We start from the raw sequence: 17,900 nt of genomic DNA, 5'->3' as shown, positions 1-17,900 counted from the left end.
CCAAATTACATTATTATTTTAGTGACATTTGCTTTAACGTCGTGTTGCATAAGTTATGGTGACATTTGCTGAAAATTAATACATTTAATTGCTAGGCGAATCTTTAAGGTATTGTGATAGAGAAGGATTGATTTTCTCACTGAAGTTTAGTTGAAGAAGTACACGGGATTCTTGAATGACATATGAATTTATGCCTTTATAATTTTTGCTGCAATTATTCCACGTCAACCAACAGCTCGGTTATTGGCTGTAATCGTCATGTAATCAAAACAATGCGCCCTGGTGCTCACGTACGTAATAGGTCGACCAAGTCGTGTGGACGAGGACGGGGAACCCGCATGGGGTGTCGGTGACGCAAGAAGCCACGTACAAAAACGCGAACGTCACAGCATTGTATCTATCATTGGTATTGTATCTATCATTGGTGAAGTGATTAGAAAATCCTATAACTACAAGGTGCAATTTTGTCTACTTTGTACTGTTTGAATTAATTCAAGTTTTAAAAGAGATGTGGAAAACTTATAATCATATTTTTTGAATAACTTTGATAATATCGTGAACCAAGAGAATCAGTGCCAGTTCAGAGATCCCATCAATCAGTCATTTAAATAAAGCTTAGGTAAAGTGAGTCGTACTATTCTTAACAGTTCCCATGTCATAATTTACATTCGGAAAGAGCATAGATTAACTCCCTATCTGCTTGCAAGTTATAGGAATGACGTGTGTACGAGTATAACAGTGTGTCACATTTCAAACAAATTCTGCATACTTGCTCACCCCCTGCGGTACCGGCATAGTTCAAACGCTGCTTCAAATTTTAACCGGGGCAAAGAAATTACGCCTTCACAAGAGTAGGTGTTACTAAAGCGGTGTTGAAATAAGCTTACATTTAATAAGATAACAATATAATGTCCAAGTCCACTTTTTCTGGGTGGCTTGGTTATTGTTTATATTTGATTAAGACCTGAAGGTTCGGAAACAGCCTATTGTTTGGCTATAACAGGAGTGAAAGTCTAATTAATACAGAACAGTTTACTTGCTAAAGACTTTACAATAGGCACTATGAGGTATACAATCTCAGAGAGGGAAAGAATCGGCCTGCTCGATAGAGAAGCATATCGAGGGCCGGAGCGTAGGACTAAGTTGTGGACGCTCGGAGGTCTCTCCTCCAACAGACTCGTCAGTCTTAAAGAGCTATCGCGGTCCACCGCGTAGAATCGCAAGCTACGTATGACAAGACGTACTATCCTTTAAAGCGTCACTGAGGGTGACGTATGAAAGATAATTAGTCACTGAAGGCGACTGTCAAGCAATACCTGATACGTTCCCCCTTCATGGGATGGAGCGTCCTCGCTTCAATAATGCTAACAAGAAGAACGTTAACAATATCCGTTATGGCACTATTATTACGTTACATTAAATTTTTGGAACAAGGCTCAAAACGACTTACATTGTAAGATTTTAGCTAATTCATGATATTAGCATATGGCAATTAACTACTATTAGCAGAATTAGCAACTAGGAAACTCCTTAATTATTAGAAGTTTTTCTTCCAACTTCTGGCTTCTGATGAACTTCTTTCTTCATATCTCGTGGCAAGAAAGTTAGGAAGAGAAAGAAAAGAAAACATAGCATTAGTTTCCGATTAGTAGAACACAATGTAATAGTCTTGTTCACAAACGTTTTAATTTAACTTACATTTAGTTTATTTAATTTGCGTTCTTAGGTCTTTATTTGATGTGCATTACTTGAGTGAACTTGAGTGATAATGCACGATGTATTATCATTTTGTTGTGCTGACGTAGTTTACATGTAAGTAATCTGTCTCTTATACACATCTAGATGTGTATAAGAGACAGGTCTCAGAGTATGCTCGCGTTTCCTAGTAAGTTCCACTTGGATGATTTTCCATCGAGCCATCATAATGAAGAAGCTATTGCTAACATTATTTGAGCGTTTTTGTCCTTCATGCGCACATCATATATACGAGAAAACGAAACTTCTTATATGCGACTAACACGTTATTTATTATTATTCAATGCAACTTAGAAAAAAGATGTTCATGTTATGAGGGTTGTATAGTAACATGGCCTTTGGGCAGTTATCTCTGCAATTGACATGACAATAAAAAGTTACCATTAATTAAACAGACCAATTCTAGCAGTTCGCTTTTAATACCTTGTATTTTTATTTTGTCGTCCTGAAACGTTTTCATAGGGCAGTACGTATATGTCTCACGGTGAGTCCGTTGGCCATAATAAATAGTACAAACTTGATGACTTTCAATCCATAACAAAGTATTTGTATTTCTTGTAAAACTAGAACTTATTTCAGCAGTTGCGCCAAAAAGCTGGGAAACAACATTGGCCAGTGATCAATGAGTCCTTGGGCATATGCCAGTGGAAAAAAAACATACTTTTGCAAGTTGCCAAGATTTAATACTATTCATGGAAGCGTTTCGATAAGAAGCCTATATAGCAACATGTACAGTGAATAGTAATTTTGATAAACTTGTGGGACTGTGATAAACTATAGTGGCTTTCATCCCTTATGTCTTCTGCATAGCATACTACGTTGCAAGTAGTGACCCAAATTACATTATTATTTTAGTGACATTTGCTTTAACGTCGTGTTGCATAAGTTATGGTGACATTTGCTGAAAATTAATACATTTAATTGCTAGGCGAATCTTTAAGGTATTGTGATAGAGAAGGATTGATTTTCTCACTGAAGTTTAGTTGAAGAAGTACACGGGATTCTTGAATGACATATGAATTTATGCCTTTATAATTTTTGCTGCAATTATTCCACGTCAACCAACAGCTCGGTTATTGGCTGTAATCGTCATGTAATCAAAACAATGCGCCCTGGTGCTCACGTACGNCGCTCCAAGTATGAACGCGTTCAAGAACAGACTACTGTCTCTTATACACATCTAGATGTGTATAAGAGACAGGCCTAGCTCCTTATCGAACCCGGTGGAAGTCTAGTAGCTACTTCAAACTATCGCCAGTCATGAAAAGATCCGGTCAAATGACACGAGTTTAGATCTATGAACAAGGCACGAAATGTAAAAGAATCGGCGACAGGCCACATCAGGCTTACACTTCAGCGCCGACATCACTATGTTATGTTATGTTATGTTATAAGAGAACTTGATGCAGTAAGAAAAGAAATTGAATCCCTGTAATGTATGATGCTCCTAAATTTTATGATGTAATATATGTAATGTATGATGTAATGTATGTATGATGTAATGTATGTATGATGCTCCTAACACTTTTTATTGTATAGTTTCTTCATCAATAATATTGATAAAAAGTTACAATATATGCAGCCTCTCTATGATATCCTAGACGTTTTTTAACGAGACTGAATTATTAATACTGATATATTCAATTGAGGAGTAATTGTTCTTATATGAACGAGATCGTTATCAGGACTGGCGAGAAAATGAAGACATTCCCTAAAATTTGACAGCTCATACAGTTGAATAATTATTTCTATTATTTTTTATTTTCAGGTTGTATTTCATATAATCCATGTGTGCTATTTAATTTTGGTAGAGGAAACTCGACATTTGATTTCCAGCAAAATTGTTGATCTTTTGAATGAGTATCGATTAATATATTCAAAAATATATTAATCCGAGTTAAAGCGAAAATATCGAAAAATTTGAGGATATTAGGGATTTTGGGGCCACAAAACTTTTATTTCATTTGTTGTATACCCACAAAACAAATATGTTCCGACCTCTTAACGCCTAAAAGTCAAAGAATATGGTTTTGGGTACCAAAACTGTCATTAGGATTTAATGTTAGTGTACGTGTTAGTGTAAAACTGTCATTTTAATGTCAGTGTATAACACCTAATGTCGCGTCGCGCGAGTTAAACTATTGGAGTTTAGGGTTTACAGCGCTCAGCCTTCTCTCAGAACCAGAACCATCCGCCCAGTTCTACTTCCGCTCGAACTTTCCGGCAGTAAACCTGGAGTATCAAGAATGTCTTACTTACTGTCCTTGGGTTCACCGTTACTTGGCTGAAAAGAGAAGATTTAGGTAGCCTCGAATTCAGTCCAAGACACCTAATTTCGACTCTATCATATAGTGCTGAACCTAAAGTAACATGTCACCAAACCAACGCAATAGGTGCTAACACGGCAGTTTTCTTCTTGGTTATTTAGTGTCACGTTCGTTGTTAATCAGGACAAGTTAGGTGTCCGTGTTGAGGTGAAGTGACGACATTAACGCCCACTTGACGATGACGCCACGGCTTATTGAGGAGCTTAACGTTAAAGTAGGCGATAGAAACAACGTGTGAATGCAACACATTTACTAGGGGTGAATCAAATCTGAGACCGAAAACAACTGAGAAAACTAACAGAATGTGTTGGAATATTAGTACATAAGTAATGCCCCGGCTGATCCCCCGTTTTTGCCGCAAAGATGCCCCAATTATGATTGAGTGTTTAGCCGTACAACTGGGCATTGCAGGGTCGAGAATTCAGCAAGCGACGGAAGTTATTATGACAGATTAAAAGATAAATTTCGGAGCTTCAATGTGTACATTCAGTTTCATTAGCAGCACGCAAATACAAAGATAAAACACATGAATTCTAACCTATCCATAACACGACCCAATTTTAAACACAGACAGGGCTAGAATTGCAGTAAATTTTAGAAGTATTTATACAATTGAAGAACAAATGATGCAGATCTGGTCAATTCAGCGAGCACCGGTTTTATATCCTCGACAAAAAGAAAATTCTAATTATGTGTTCTTCATTCCTCTGCCATAGTCGATTTGATTCTCCTGACAGATTTACTAAGGTTGTGGCAACGAAAGGTTTAATGGCACGGTCTCAGCGTCTGAACAGTTATATTATTGTGCAAAAATGTGAATTCTGAGCTGCACAAAGTCGAAAGAAGTTCTTGATACAGCTGTAGCAACAGCAAAGATGCTTGGCATCACTACTACGCCCAGATAAAGTAACAGCACTCGTGCGTGGCAACACCACTTCACACAGCTAAAGTAACAGCACTCGTGCGTGGCAACACCACTTCACACAGCTAAAGTAACAGCACTCGTGCGTGGCATCACCACTTCACACAGCTANCAGATATGGTCCTTACGCATCGAATGATATGCGTCTCGATGTTGTAGCTCAAAAATCATAGGAGGTGATAGATTTCTACAGTACCCCCTTTTTGTCAGTTTTCTAAGAATTTCACGTTTTCTTTCACTTTTTCGGAAAAATTCCCACGAACAAAAAAGTCTTAGATTTATTTTTACATATGTGTACCAAGTTTCAAAGTTATCTGTCAGTAATTAACCGAAATAGAATTTCCATAAGAAATTGGACATTGCCATTGGAAATTGGAAATCTTATTTCGGTTACTTAACGACAGATAACTTTGAAACTTGGTACACATATGTAAAAAATAAATCTAAGACTTTTTTCATTCCTGTGAATTTTGCGAAAAAATGACAGGAAACGTGAAATTGTTGGAAAACCGAAGTTTTTTTCTGTGTGACGAATTCGTCACGCCAGGGCATAAAGGGCTAGGCTGCCAGTCTCATCGCCTATGGCATAAAAACGGTGAACCCCGCTTTGAACATCTTCGCCGCCGCCGTGCCTCGGAGAATGAAAGTTGCAGTAGCGATGTTTCCGTTCTGAAAATCAAAATCATTTTAGGAGGCAATATTATTGTAAGACTGAACACTGACCCTCAGAGTGATCATAAATGTTCAAGTGACTTATTTTTTCAAGACCACTAATGTGAGAAATAATTTTATGATTTAGTTCTTATATATAATGAATGAGATTTGAATTAGAACGGTAATGCAAGACGAATAGTAGAGGAGTCAGCAGGTGATAACGATCAAGTTATTAGACAAAAAAGATGTATAAACTAATGCAGCCCTACAATAGAGTGCAAGTGGCAGGGAACTGAGAAAAATAACTTTCAAATGCGAATATCGAATATAGATAACCTATTCAAATTTTTGCGATTTATGATTAAATTAGAGTGAATGTTTGGCTGGGACTAATGTTGAGTAATTACACAGAAAGATAAAGGCTCAATGCGATTACAAATAACTTGCACATAAATCTTCATTGAGATTGCGAGGAAATGAAATGTTCGAAGAACTCAATCGTTGTATTGTATTATGAATAGACGGTACAGCGCTTCCTATCACTTACCCATTTATCAGTGCACAAATTGACGTTTTCTGAAATACCGGAGTAGATTCTTTCAAGGCCCAGCGTGTAGCCGTCGCAGGACCCATTAGTGCCAAAGAAAGAACCATAATAGTAAAAGTCCCGTAAAGTAGCTGCGATGAAAGTGACGCTGCAGTTGTAGGTCGGCCCGTCGGGGAAAGCCTTGCATCCAAACCCGGGATGTGAGAACACCGCAATGAATGTTTCGCTATTTTGAGGCGGGAGTTGGATGGTGTTGCCGCATTCGTTTACTGTAAAATGAAGTTAATACGATAAACTTGCAGCAACTGAAAAATTATCAACCAGGTAACAGGTCAACATCACAGGGTGAGGGATAGGGATAGTTGATCATTGACGATGAGACAGTTTAGGCTTTCGGCTATTATTCTAAATTTAGTATTGTCATTTTGGTTCAGAGTTCATCAGTTCAACGAAATAAAAGTGCGGAAGGCCAAGGTTAGATGATTATTGTGCTGTGTAAAGCCTGAGCGGAGTAAAACTTCGAAACTCTGATTTCAAGATTTAAGTTCATATATCAGTTAAAGCAGTGAAGCATAGGAAGATGAAGCTAAGAATTAAAGTGTTCACGTTCACTAGTGTTTATTTAATGGAATGGTCTACATTACGTTTATTATTTAATTCGGTAATTTTAAGATAGTAGTGCAATAAGGTGTTTTCATTTTGATTTATCAGTAACCCTGTTACCAATAAGGTCATGTAGGCATGTTGGGGAGTTCCTTAGGACACCAAAAACAAGATAAAGTCAGGTTTATTCACATATCCTGATATGATCTAAGATACACAGTTAAATGCGTTAACTGCGTATCAGCGCGACGCGCACATTGCAGACATGCTCGCTTGGAAAACAATAACAACGGGGGAAATTCCTTCACATCCTATTTAAACATGTCGCAAGTCTCCGCTATGTTCGACTCTAAAAAACAGATGAAGAGCCTGAATTGACGCAATTGAATTCTTGAAATGGCTCACACCTTTTATGACTTTGCATGACGTATTATGTGGACTAAAACATTATTATGTATGTTATATTAAGAAGACGCCCAGATTCCATTAGTATTTTCGAGACATTTGTTTTAGTTTCATGGTACATAAGTTATGGTGACATTTGCAGACGACACAGGTCATCAAATAAAAACAACTTTTTAGAAAAATATTTTGATTTTATTGAATGATCTTAATGTAGTTGATGGGGGCTGATTTCAAAAATGATATTGATTTTTTCCTATCACGTAAGACTATAAATAATTTCGAAATATAATGAATTCAGATTAATTTTTATTATTTTAACTTGAAGGAGAAGCAAAACACACAGTGATATTTATCTAAACTATGGATAGTAGCGATGCATATATGTGTGCAAACCTTTTTTAAGTCTTTATAGAATGGCTTCATTTATCCATCAAAGCTATTTTTTATGTTTTTTTGCTGTGTTCATTTGAATTTTTCATTTTTAACATACAAGAGTAGTCTGCCATCATGACAATCCATCAACCTTGGTATCTGCGCTTCATTTCTCTCATATTTTGTTGTTCTCGTTGTTCCTCACTTACAGCTCTAAGATTTTCTGGAAAGTAGTCTACATGTAAGTAAATAAATGAACTCGTGACTAGTTGTCGCCCAACATTTTGTTGGGCTACAAAGTTTAAATGAATTTCAGGCATTCTTTTCTTCCATTTCAATTCTATGACGAAGGTTTCCTTTTTATAAGATTTCTTATGTAAGGCCCAACAAAGACTCCCTCTATGAGCTTAGCATTGGATAGACCAGGAAACTTGAAATACTCCTCTTTTTCTTAATGCTTTCACAAACTGTTACACAAGCCCCAACTTGATGTCTAGTGGACGAGGTAAGATCTTTTTGCGATCGACTAAACTTAGTCTTTGATACATTGTCAACTCTGGGAAAAAGAGCCATTCTGATTGGCCACTTCTGCCTGATATAGTATGGTCATCTTTCACGGCTATTCCATTCATAGAGTTCAAAATAGCAAAATACGGTTAAACCCACTAGTTAAACATGTTTTATTTCAGCCCAAACCTGTGCAATTAATACTTCTATTTGCTTAGTAAATTTTTAAGATCTTATGATGGCAATGAACTTTCTTGAAGCTCACTGAACCCTCTTTTTTCAAAAGCTAAAGTTACCGAAGTTTACTTGAACTCCACGGGATTCCTAATGACACCTCATTCTAATTTTCGCAGCAATAATAACAAATTAGCAAACACATCGGTTATTAGTTCTCTTCGCTATGTAAACAAATCATGTGCTCTGGTGCTCACGTATGTAATAAGTAAGATGAGTTATGTTGACGAGGACGGGCATCCCGCACAGGGTGTCGGTGACGCAAGAATCTATGTCCAAACCGAAGAAAGTAACAGCGTTGTGATCGTCATCTTCTCGAGGGAAGACGTAAAATAGCTGGTAACTGTCGACTACTGGAAAGAAAAAAATTATTATTAGAAATGCAATTGGAATAACCTACCATTAAGTGCAATTTTACTGAGTTTTTAAAGTTTGAATTAACTTACGTCTTAAAATCCTATGAGAGAAAACTAATAATCAATTTTTTCGATAGCTATGAAAATTTTGTTCACCAAGATAATCAGTATCACTCATAGAGCGGCAACAGAAAACGTTCATCGAAACTATAAAGATGGAGAAATTCTTAAAAATCTATTCTATTGTTATGTTCATCATAAGGCTGGCGATGGTAGATTACAGGTGGCGTAACGGTGGGTGGCCACATCTGCCAAAAATCGACAATAAAACGCCAGTAAATCGAGAGGGTGGCGAGCATAGGTGGCATTCGTCGATGAATCATCGATAATTTACAGGATCTGAATCGTCGATGGCACATTGCAGACAAATCTCTTGTAAGCCACCGATCGTTTGCCCAAACTGCACAGCGCACGAAGGAATTTTCCACTGTTATTTATCCAACGTAGAAAGGAGTTATTGGGGTATGGTTTGTCCGAAATCCAGACGAAACCATGATTTCGTTCTGCGTGCTTGGCTTATAAGATTTTGATTCGAGTAAATTTAGCTAAAATTTAGAGGGAATTCGGTGTGTACGAGTAAAACTGACAGACAGTTGTAGAGTGTTCGCGAAATTTTCATGCTAAAGTGAAGCAACTGGACATGTATCGGAATGCTCCTGATATAAATTTTCCGAGGAACAGTGGAAAATCTTGTTGCGAAAAATTAAGTTTTCCAAAAGATGATGGCAAATCCAATTTTTCATGTTTGCCTAACATATTGCGCAAATTTATTATTTTGTGTATGCGCCAACTTGCTGCGCTTGAAATATTGTGATCAATTGAGATTAATTAATTATATCCATAAGTATAATTTATATGGTTCGATTATGTGTGGTTCATAATTATTTTATTATTCTCAAGTTGCCGCATTTATCTAAAGCCACGTTAACGTAGTCGACAGCGGCTTGGCATCTCTAAAGTACGGAGAGCAGGTACCTGTCCTGTTGGGTTGGAGCACGATGTGTCGCTGAGCTTCTCTCTCATTAATCTTTAACACTTCGTGCTTGGAATATGTGTTTTCCGAGTAATTTGCTTGCCAAAATAGTATCATTTTCACGCAGAGGGATACGAGTGAAAATTCGGTTTTCTCTCGCTGACTTCGATAATGGACTTTGAGGAAATTTGAGGAAGTCTAGATATTTTGAACATTATTTGAGGAAATTTTCTTAAACCATCATTAATTATTCTGAGTTTACATCTACATTTCTAATTAAGTGCTGCCGGTATCTTTCCTACGAAAAATATTAAACATTAGGCTAGAGAAAAATAGTGACACGAAGCGAAGAAGGCATTTCGCGCCTAACATTTCAAAATCATCGAGTGATGATTCGTTAAAACACGCAAGAATATTCTTGTTGAAAATATTTCGAATCGAACTGCTGTTAAAATTAGTGTAATGTTCACATTATGAAACTTCGCTACTTATCAAGACTCCGCTATCAAGCGGAACCAACGTCGTTATGGAGAGGCGAAGTATCTCTCAGCGGCTGTTTTCTCGAATATACCAGCATATTGACATAAAATGGCTGATAGAACCAATTAATCATCACGGTGATGGTTCTAGCAGCCATTAGATCAACTTCTATCAGTTTATGAAATTAATATTTGCAATACTTCAATTAAATCTTCCACAATTACTCGACTGCAATGTCATCTCCAATGGCTCAACGGTAGAGGCTTGGCTTAGCGTGATGGAGACCGGAGTTCGAATCCTGCAGGCAGGGACTCTTCTTCGAGTCGATTTCTCACGAGGTATGTGTATGTTACTCTGTGAATATGTTCATGCTACATGTCTGACATTGTTACCTATACTGCCCGGGTGGATTTGCATACGTAGTCCTTAGAATATGATTGTCTGGAGAAATATCAGTAAATGCAAATGCATCGGATGTGAAGCAAAAAGAAAATTTTTTATCGGCTTCATTTAAAGGTGGCCATCGGTGGCTCATCGATGTGTCACCTGTGCCAATGGGCAGTTATTGGTGGAAGAAGAGTTTTTTTCGGGTAAGATGCCATGGGCACGTTACAGGTGGAACATAGGCCGGACACGCCATCAATGCGCCATCGGTGCCCCACCTATAATTTCCACCTATAGTCACCAATTATCATCGATGCTCCACCAATAATTTTTATTTTCGATTTTTTAAACCAGCTGATCTAAACTCTTCACTTGGCAAGAGTGTAGATCAGCTGTAATTCATCGTGATTATGGAATGACGTGCGTATGAGTAAATTAATTGGTCACATTTCACACAAATTCAGTGGAAGATGTCAACGGGACAAAGATAAACTCCTACACCTTGCCTGTCCCCTCTGGTGTGCGGTGCACGGGTTCGAGCTGTTTCAAATTTTTACTGGGGTAAAGAAACGACATTTCCACAAGGAGTAGGTGATGCTAAATCGATGTTGAGAAAAGATTAGATTATTCCATCTATATGGAAGCGAGTAATAAATAATTCAAACTTTTCGACAACTTACCATATCCCTCAAATGATTTCACAAATTTAGAAGAGACATCCGAGAAGAAATTCACGAGCTGGTACTGCTTGAATTCGATATTTTTGACAATGGTGTTGATGTAGGGAGCGGTGCCTGTTGAGATATACATAGGTAAACAACGATTTACTGTCAAGGGTAAAAGACAAGTTAAATAGAAGTGTTTTTTTGACGAACGGGAATAAAAATTAACTATCCGAGGTTAGATCTGAGGTTGGCATGAGGAATGAGCGCCTATAAGTTTTACGAATTGGTACAAGCACAATCTCTAGGTAACCTGTCCGTTGGTGACACCTGCTCGCTGCTAACTGCAAACTCTGGAAGCTAAACATTTAGCGTGCAGTGGTAGTGATTTATGGGATTCTACCGCGCTTCTGGTAAGATGTGGCATGAAAAGTTTGGGTATGATTGTTTTTCTTTGCTATTTTTATAAGTGATTGTTATTTCATATACTTTGGTCCTAAACCGTTCTACACCACTGGATCTGCAGGTAACCCCAATGTTTATGGGATTACTATACTATGCGAAATTTGCTTAAAAGGAGGAAGAACATCCGACTAAGAACGTATGAGGTCCTGAAATAATCACCATAGCGGTAGTTAAGCGTATCGCATAAACAACACTCACATTTAAATGCGCACACCTTCACTTACTCCCGACCATACACGAAGATACACACCAGTAAGAACACGCACATTAACTCCCTCGTGTGGATGGCAATTAGTTCATCTGAATCCATACAGGCTCAGAGTTACTAGCCTTTATTTTCCCGAAACTTAATCATATCCATTCAAACTCCACATTTGAATGTGCGTCACGATGAACCTCCCAAAAGAAATTAATTGAGAAGGCAATGTTTTGAAAATTTAACGATACCTTATCAGGTCTCTCACCCACACTTCGCTGATCTACATAGTTCATCACGTCCTCAGCAGGTAAAATTGCCTGCTTCATCAAACGCTTCCTCAATCTCGTCATTACCGTTACGTTCCATATTCCACCATGTGCGTATATTTCATGGTTACCTCAATTGCCGACATATCGACTTTAAAGCAAATTCTCTGTATCACAAGTCAAATCCTAATTCTAAGTTCATCTCTTATTCCAATCAAACTTGTAATATGTAACATGATTTTATTACCACTTTTTTCTTGACTTCGTTCCGTGTGTGTCTGTCATCAAAAATTCAGACCTTAATTTAGAGCACTTCTAAACATCCTAGTAAGCTGAAATTTGGCATGCATATTTATGCTGCCTAACAATTCAAGATTTCATCATCAGAAATAATAATTAAAAATTTTTTTAATGTTGAAAAAATATAAAAAAACACTAAAAATTTACGGTTTGGAATAGAGTTTTTTCTCGAACATCCACACTTGCCAACCCTGGAAATTGATTTGAATTGCTAAAATTGCTAACTAAAAAGTAGAAAATAAATATATATAAAAAATATTTTTAAAAACCACGTTTTTCTGGTTTTTACAAAACTAAAAACAGCGAAATAAAACAAATAAAACAACTTTTAAAAACCGCGTTTTCTTAACGGACAAAAAAGAAAAACATTTCCTCTTACATAACATTACATAACATTTTACATAACTCAAATGTTATGTAAGAGTAAATGTTTTCTTTTTTGTCCGTAAAAAACGTGGTTTTTAAAAGTTGTTTTATTTGTGTTATTTCACTGTTTTTAGTTTTGTAAAAATCGGAAAAACGTGGTTTTTTAAAATATTTTTTATATATATTTATTATATGATTCTGGTCAAGTGAAGTACGAATTTCGCAGCTTATTTATTGGCAATTAATTTTACAGCTCATTCACACAAGTATCTCAAGGACTCACTGAATGGCACAGTTGCAGGAGGTCCGTAGGAAATGAAGGAATTCGCCACGTAAATGACTTTCTCGCCGCCATGACAGGAGCAAGGCTTACTGTTGAATTGGTAAGCCATGCATGTTCCATTGAACTCAAAGGCAGTCATACCTGGAAAAGTTAAATTCGTTTTCTGGTAGTTTTTTGTGTGATTCACTGAAATGTGATTATTTCCATGATTAATATATTTCAAGCAAATCTTTTATTTCGCAAGAGCTTTAAAACTCAAGAAAGATTTTACAAGCACTACATGCTCCTACTTGTTGAGTATACTCGTGAACTTATGCTCGTTGATGCATCTTGTAAGCTGATATTTAATGCTGAAAATAATTAGCTAGTCTTTGTCTCTTGGGGGTGTCCACCTTTACACTTAAATCGTTAAATATCATGGAATCAACATTGGGGTTTTCAAGAAACATGCAAAATATCATATAGTATATGTAATTTGACTGAAAAACAGATCATACTTTTTATTAAATTTTTTGTTGTTCAATGAGTCGAAATTTCTTGTCGGCGCTGAGAGATCAATAAGCTGGTTATCAAATGGTATTTAGATAGAATACGACGTGTCGAGTAATCAATCAACTCGGCACTCGTACTGGTCATGCTTGCCCGTATCCTTGGTACGTTTTCACCATAGTACAAGATGGCTGCTAATATCCTATAACTGCATCCGAATGTCTTTTAAAATCCGTTATCGCTAGCGTTGTACTTTTAGTCCCATCCACGTTGTGAAACCTTAATAACAAAGTAAACGCTAATAAGAAGTGAATGTTGAATGTAGCGTGTCAATCACCGACTCCTTCCCTGCAGTACGCATTTTCACCTGCCAATTAAAAGCAATTTCTCACCTGCCAAGGCTGACGTTCTTGCGCACTGCACCACATCTGACGCAGTGATTTTCTTGGACGCATTAGTGGCGAATGCCAAATCGCTCTCCGTGATCGAGAAACGAAGGTAAGTCTGAAGCAAGGAATAGTCTCACCGTTAAATCACTTATCAATGCTCACAAAGCATGCAAATCACCGAGAATTTCATATGAATGATGAATTTATTAGTTATTTTCAAGTAAAAGGCAGTCAGACTAGTAAAAGAGCTATCAGTGGTATGAGAATCAGGAAAAATATTCTGAAAGTCGTAGCAAAGGATGAAAACGCCTTCAAATATGGTTTAACTTTGACGAGAAAAAATTCTTTTAAAACTGAATACATGTTTCAGGCGGAAATGCTGCAAGCATTAGTGTAGTATTTTATTAGCTTACCACCATCGACTTCGGGCCCCGCACTTGCAGGGACCTGAAGCGCACGGAAGTAGTCCGTCCGCCCCCACAGCCATGTGCACCAGAGGAGCCTGAAACCACGTTGACCTGTGGCAAACGTGGGCGGTTCACTTCAAATTGCTATGAAGGGTCTAAAATAACTGAATATGTTCTTTTATGAGAGTTAGTGGATTTTTGAGCTTGTTTGTTTCATGTTTCGAGTCTGATCCCGATCCAATTTGACCCGATATAAAAGTGCTATGCATTAAAGGTGTAATCAATGGATCCGATGTTGCTCGGTGTGCAGGATTGAACCCATTTTTGTTATCATTAGCGTGCATCATTTCCCGTTAAACGATGTTGCCAAGACAAATCGATGAGTATATAGATCAAAATGTCTATGTGAATTGGGGTCAAATTTTTATTAATTAGTTGGGTCGTTGTGAATTGGAGTTCAAATTTTAATTAATTAATTAATTGGGGTTCAAGTTTTATGCGACCTGCACTTCAGGTAACCGGACATTTGTTTGAATCAAGCTTGGATTGCCATGTATTCCTGATTTCACAACAATGCATATGGAATTTTGAAACTTGGAGCGCAGCTGTTTAAATTATATATGCATAAAGCTCACGAGGATAAAAAATGGCCGTTTAGGTGTACGTTTAGGTGATTACGGACATATGATAATCTAAGGAGCAAACAATATATTGTAGCAGCTCACGGTACTCACGCTGTCGGGATACGATGCCATAGAGAGTCCAAAGCACAGCGCCTGCAACACAGAACAAGTTAAAATTAAACCAAGGGAACAGCATCAGGAAAAATAAATAAAAGTAAATAAAAGGCTCAACACTTGTGGCATATAAGGCTTTATGATAAGAAATGAGAACATATTCCTTCTAATATACTCAAATTTAGGATGCTATTGGCAAAATTGTACTAATCGCGTGATCTAAAAGACGATATGTGGAACTTTTGAAGAAGAAAGAAACAGTTACCGTCAATTAAGCAGATGACATTTAGTGAAACTGGGAAATTGTAAAGGCGAAACTGAATCAACTTCTAGTGCACCTGAAATAATTCACATTTGCGATGAATGAAGAGAATTTTCACGAAATTTGTTGGTCAAAAAATACATGCACGACAAATTAGTCTCCTTAAAAAAACGCAATATTCTATCCGTCCGCAACTGGGCGATTGTTTTTAGGAATGCCTATTCATTTCAATTCTTTTGAAAATTCTCAATTCTTTTAGGAATATGTTTGAGAGTGTCACCGCAAATAATGTACAGAAATGATAATTGTTTAAAATTGTGTTCTACGCTCGGTTATGCATAGTTGCCATTCAGTGGATTTTATTTTTCTCATTTAAAATGAATAACTTAGGGAGGAATTTACTCACTTCGAGCCGGTTTGTGTAAAACCTGTTTCGCAATATAAACAAACTCTCCTTGACAATCTATTATGAAAATTCTAAAACAAGTTTGATACACGACTGGTATTTACTTGGAGGGACGCTTTTATTAAGTGAACATTCCAATTCGGCTTAAGAAAATATTATATCCACTACTGCATTAAAGATATATATAATCGAGTGTGGGGCATGTGCCAATAATCCAACTAGTGTCAGCAATTCATTCGATTGACAGGAAGCCAATTACAAGTATCATGCCGCATATTTCGAGCACATGGCTCTTACAGAACACAAAACATAACTTGACGACAATCTCACCGAAGTGAAGAGGCCAGTGAAGATGTCCAGGATGCGAAATTCCTGCATGATGTTGGCTTTATATCTTGGGATTTTTTCGACTTTCAACAGCGTTAAATCACAAGAAGGATCACTGTAAATGAATTTATCAGATTCTTATATTATACGTTATTTTAGCACATGGTTTCTATCGTCACATGCATTCCTTAATTAATACTGTTATTCTAGTGAGGTGCGACAAATATGTAATATAATGCGTCTATCGTGAAAGTATATGCATGGCGTGGTCAAGTTTGTGCTAAGACTAAGAATAGTGACTAGTAGTGAATAGTAAGAAGATTTCATTCATCAACTGTGAGTCTGACCAGGTTAAATTTGAAGCGTCGTTGATGATTTCAACTGCCTAATGCCCTGTATATTGTTATCTATTGCTCGTCTTTCTCATTTCTCAATGGTTGAATTAATCTATCCTAGTGTTTCTCTTAGAGATGATCAGATTGCGGATATTCCATAAATTTATTGTAAAATGTACGACTGTCATGCTTTTACAGACCGAATGAGTGACATTGTTCAAAAATTGAATTCCTTTTCACGTGTGCGCGTTATTATTAGAAGCCTGCTAAAAAACTTTGACCAACTCAGCGCTTTTGATTTTAAATTTTCAGTGATTTCAGTAATGGAAACGTGGCTTCGCTCAAACTCCGATCAATTGCACTATTCGTGGTTTTCAAAATTTAGCATATACTACAATCGCCAGGGGGGATGTATGACTACCTATGTCTATAACATATGCAGTTCTAGATTACTTGAAGCGTTCACCTGAGTAGAAAATAAATATGAATTGCTGAATATATGTTAATTTGCCTGCGTTTGACCTATCTACATTAGGAGAAGGTCTATTGGTCTTCTCCTAATAGCGTTCAAAATTTCAGTAATTTTTTTTCGCTCGAGGTTCTATAAAAAATTAGGATATATGAAACAGCAAGTTTTTGTCGTAACTTCAATATTAATCTGTACTATCCTCCTAATCTGTGTTCAACCAACAATTTTATTCATAACATGACGTTCTTTCATAACTCAATCAACCAGAATTTCCCTCGAAAATACCATTACGCCTTATTCACTGCTTGATCATGTTTCGTGTAATTTGTATGTATCGAACCCAAAATCAGCCGTCATTGACTGTGACTTTTCATATCACTTGATGACATTCTTTTATTTTGCAACTGGGTTTTCGGCTGCTCCACCTAGGAAAAACTCGCCTTATTAATGCTGGAATATCCAAAAGTTTAGGGAAAAAATTAATCATTTTTCTTCTGTATTTCTAACTAATATTGATGAACCAAACCTTGCAATGCAGTCTTGCATGGCCAAAATTTCCAAAACTTACAATGCATCTTTTCCTATATTCCCTATAAAATTTGTCAAGGTTAGAAAACATGGGTCTCTATGGGTAACCGCCGAAAAAAGGTCTGTCATCGAGAAGGAGAATAAACTTTTAAACTTTAAAGCTTTCTTGCACTGCTGTAATTTTCGGTAGGCCTGGTCTTTTTCTACTAATGGGAATGTATTGAATTTGCTATTGAAAACATTTAAAAAGGTGGCCTAGCATGCATCCGCAGGTTTAATCGACGTTGAAACAACTACCTATTAGGACGTTGGCATCGCGTTAAAAGAAATTGATAATGAAAATTTAAGCAACGTCATTCACGAAACGTCGTACTGACGTTGCAACGCAACGTTGAATCAATGTTTCTACTGCGGCGTTGCTGCAACGTAAA

General features: G+C 37.0%; 1 protein-coding gene across 2 annotated transcripts; it reads right to left on the bottom strand.

The window, feature by feature from the left end:
* Positions 1–5,568: 5,568 nt before the first annotated feature.
* Positions 5,569–16,253, bottom strand: LOC125179447. Of its 2 annotated transcripts, XM_047885317.1 has the most exons (7): positions 16,141–16,253; positions 15,140–15,181; positions 14,412–14,516; positions 14,002–14,113; positions 8,524–8,679; positions 6,206–6,474; positions 5,569–5,673 (listed from the first exon to the last, which is right to left on the bottom strand). In XM_047885317.1, exons 1-7 carry the CDS (start codon positions 16,186–16,188, stop codon positions 5,584–5,586), a joined length of 822 nt encoding a protein of 273 aa, XP_047741273.1. In that variant the 5' UTR covers positions 16,189–16,253; the 3' UTR covers positions 5,569–5,583. The 2 variants fall into 2 exon arrangements, with proteins under 2 accessions (XP_047741273.1, XP_047741274.1); XM_047885318.1 differs by lacking the exons at positions 14,002–14,113; positions 14,412–14,516; positions 15,140–15,181; positions 16,141–16,253 and adding exons at positions 11,260–11,373; positions 13,121–13,253.
* Positions 16,254–17,900: the final 1,647 nt, after the last annotated feature.

This window comes from Hyalella azteca, unplaced genomic scaffold (assembly GCF_000764305.2).
Source record: "Hyalella azteca isolate HAZT.00-mixed unplaced genomic scaffold, Hazt_2.0.2 contig17570, whole genome shotgun sequence".
In the NCBI taxonomy this organism is placed as follows: domain Eukaryota; kingdom Metazoa; phylum Arthropoda; class Malacostraca; order Amphipoda; family Hyalellidae; genus Hyalella; species Hyalella azteca.
Note: the sequence above shows the minus strand (reverse complement) of the source record. Positions and strands in the feature narration are given on the sequence as shown.

Bases quoted from the DNA above. Each gene is read 5' to 3' on its own strand.
- LOC125179447 (XM_047885317.1), bottom strand. From the start codon at position 16,188: ATGCAGGAATTTCGCATCCTGGACATCTTCACTGGCCTCTTCACTTCG. The intron at 14,114-14,411 runs GTAAGCTAATAA...TCCTTGCTTCAG, and splicing joins GGGGCCCGAAGTCGATGGTG to ACTTACCTTCGTTTCTCGAT. The intron at 5,674-6,205 runs GTAAGTGATAGG...TTTGATTTTCAG, and splicing joins ATTTGTGCACTGATAAATGG to AACGGAAACATCGCTACTGC.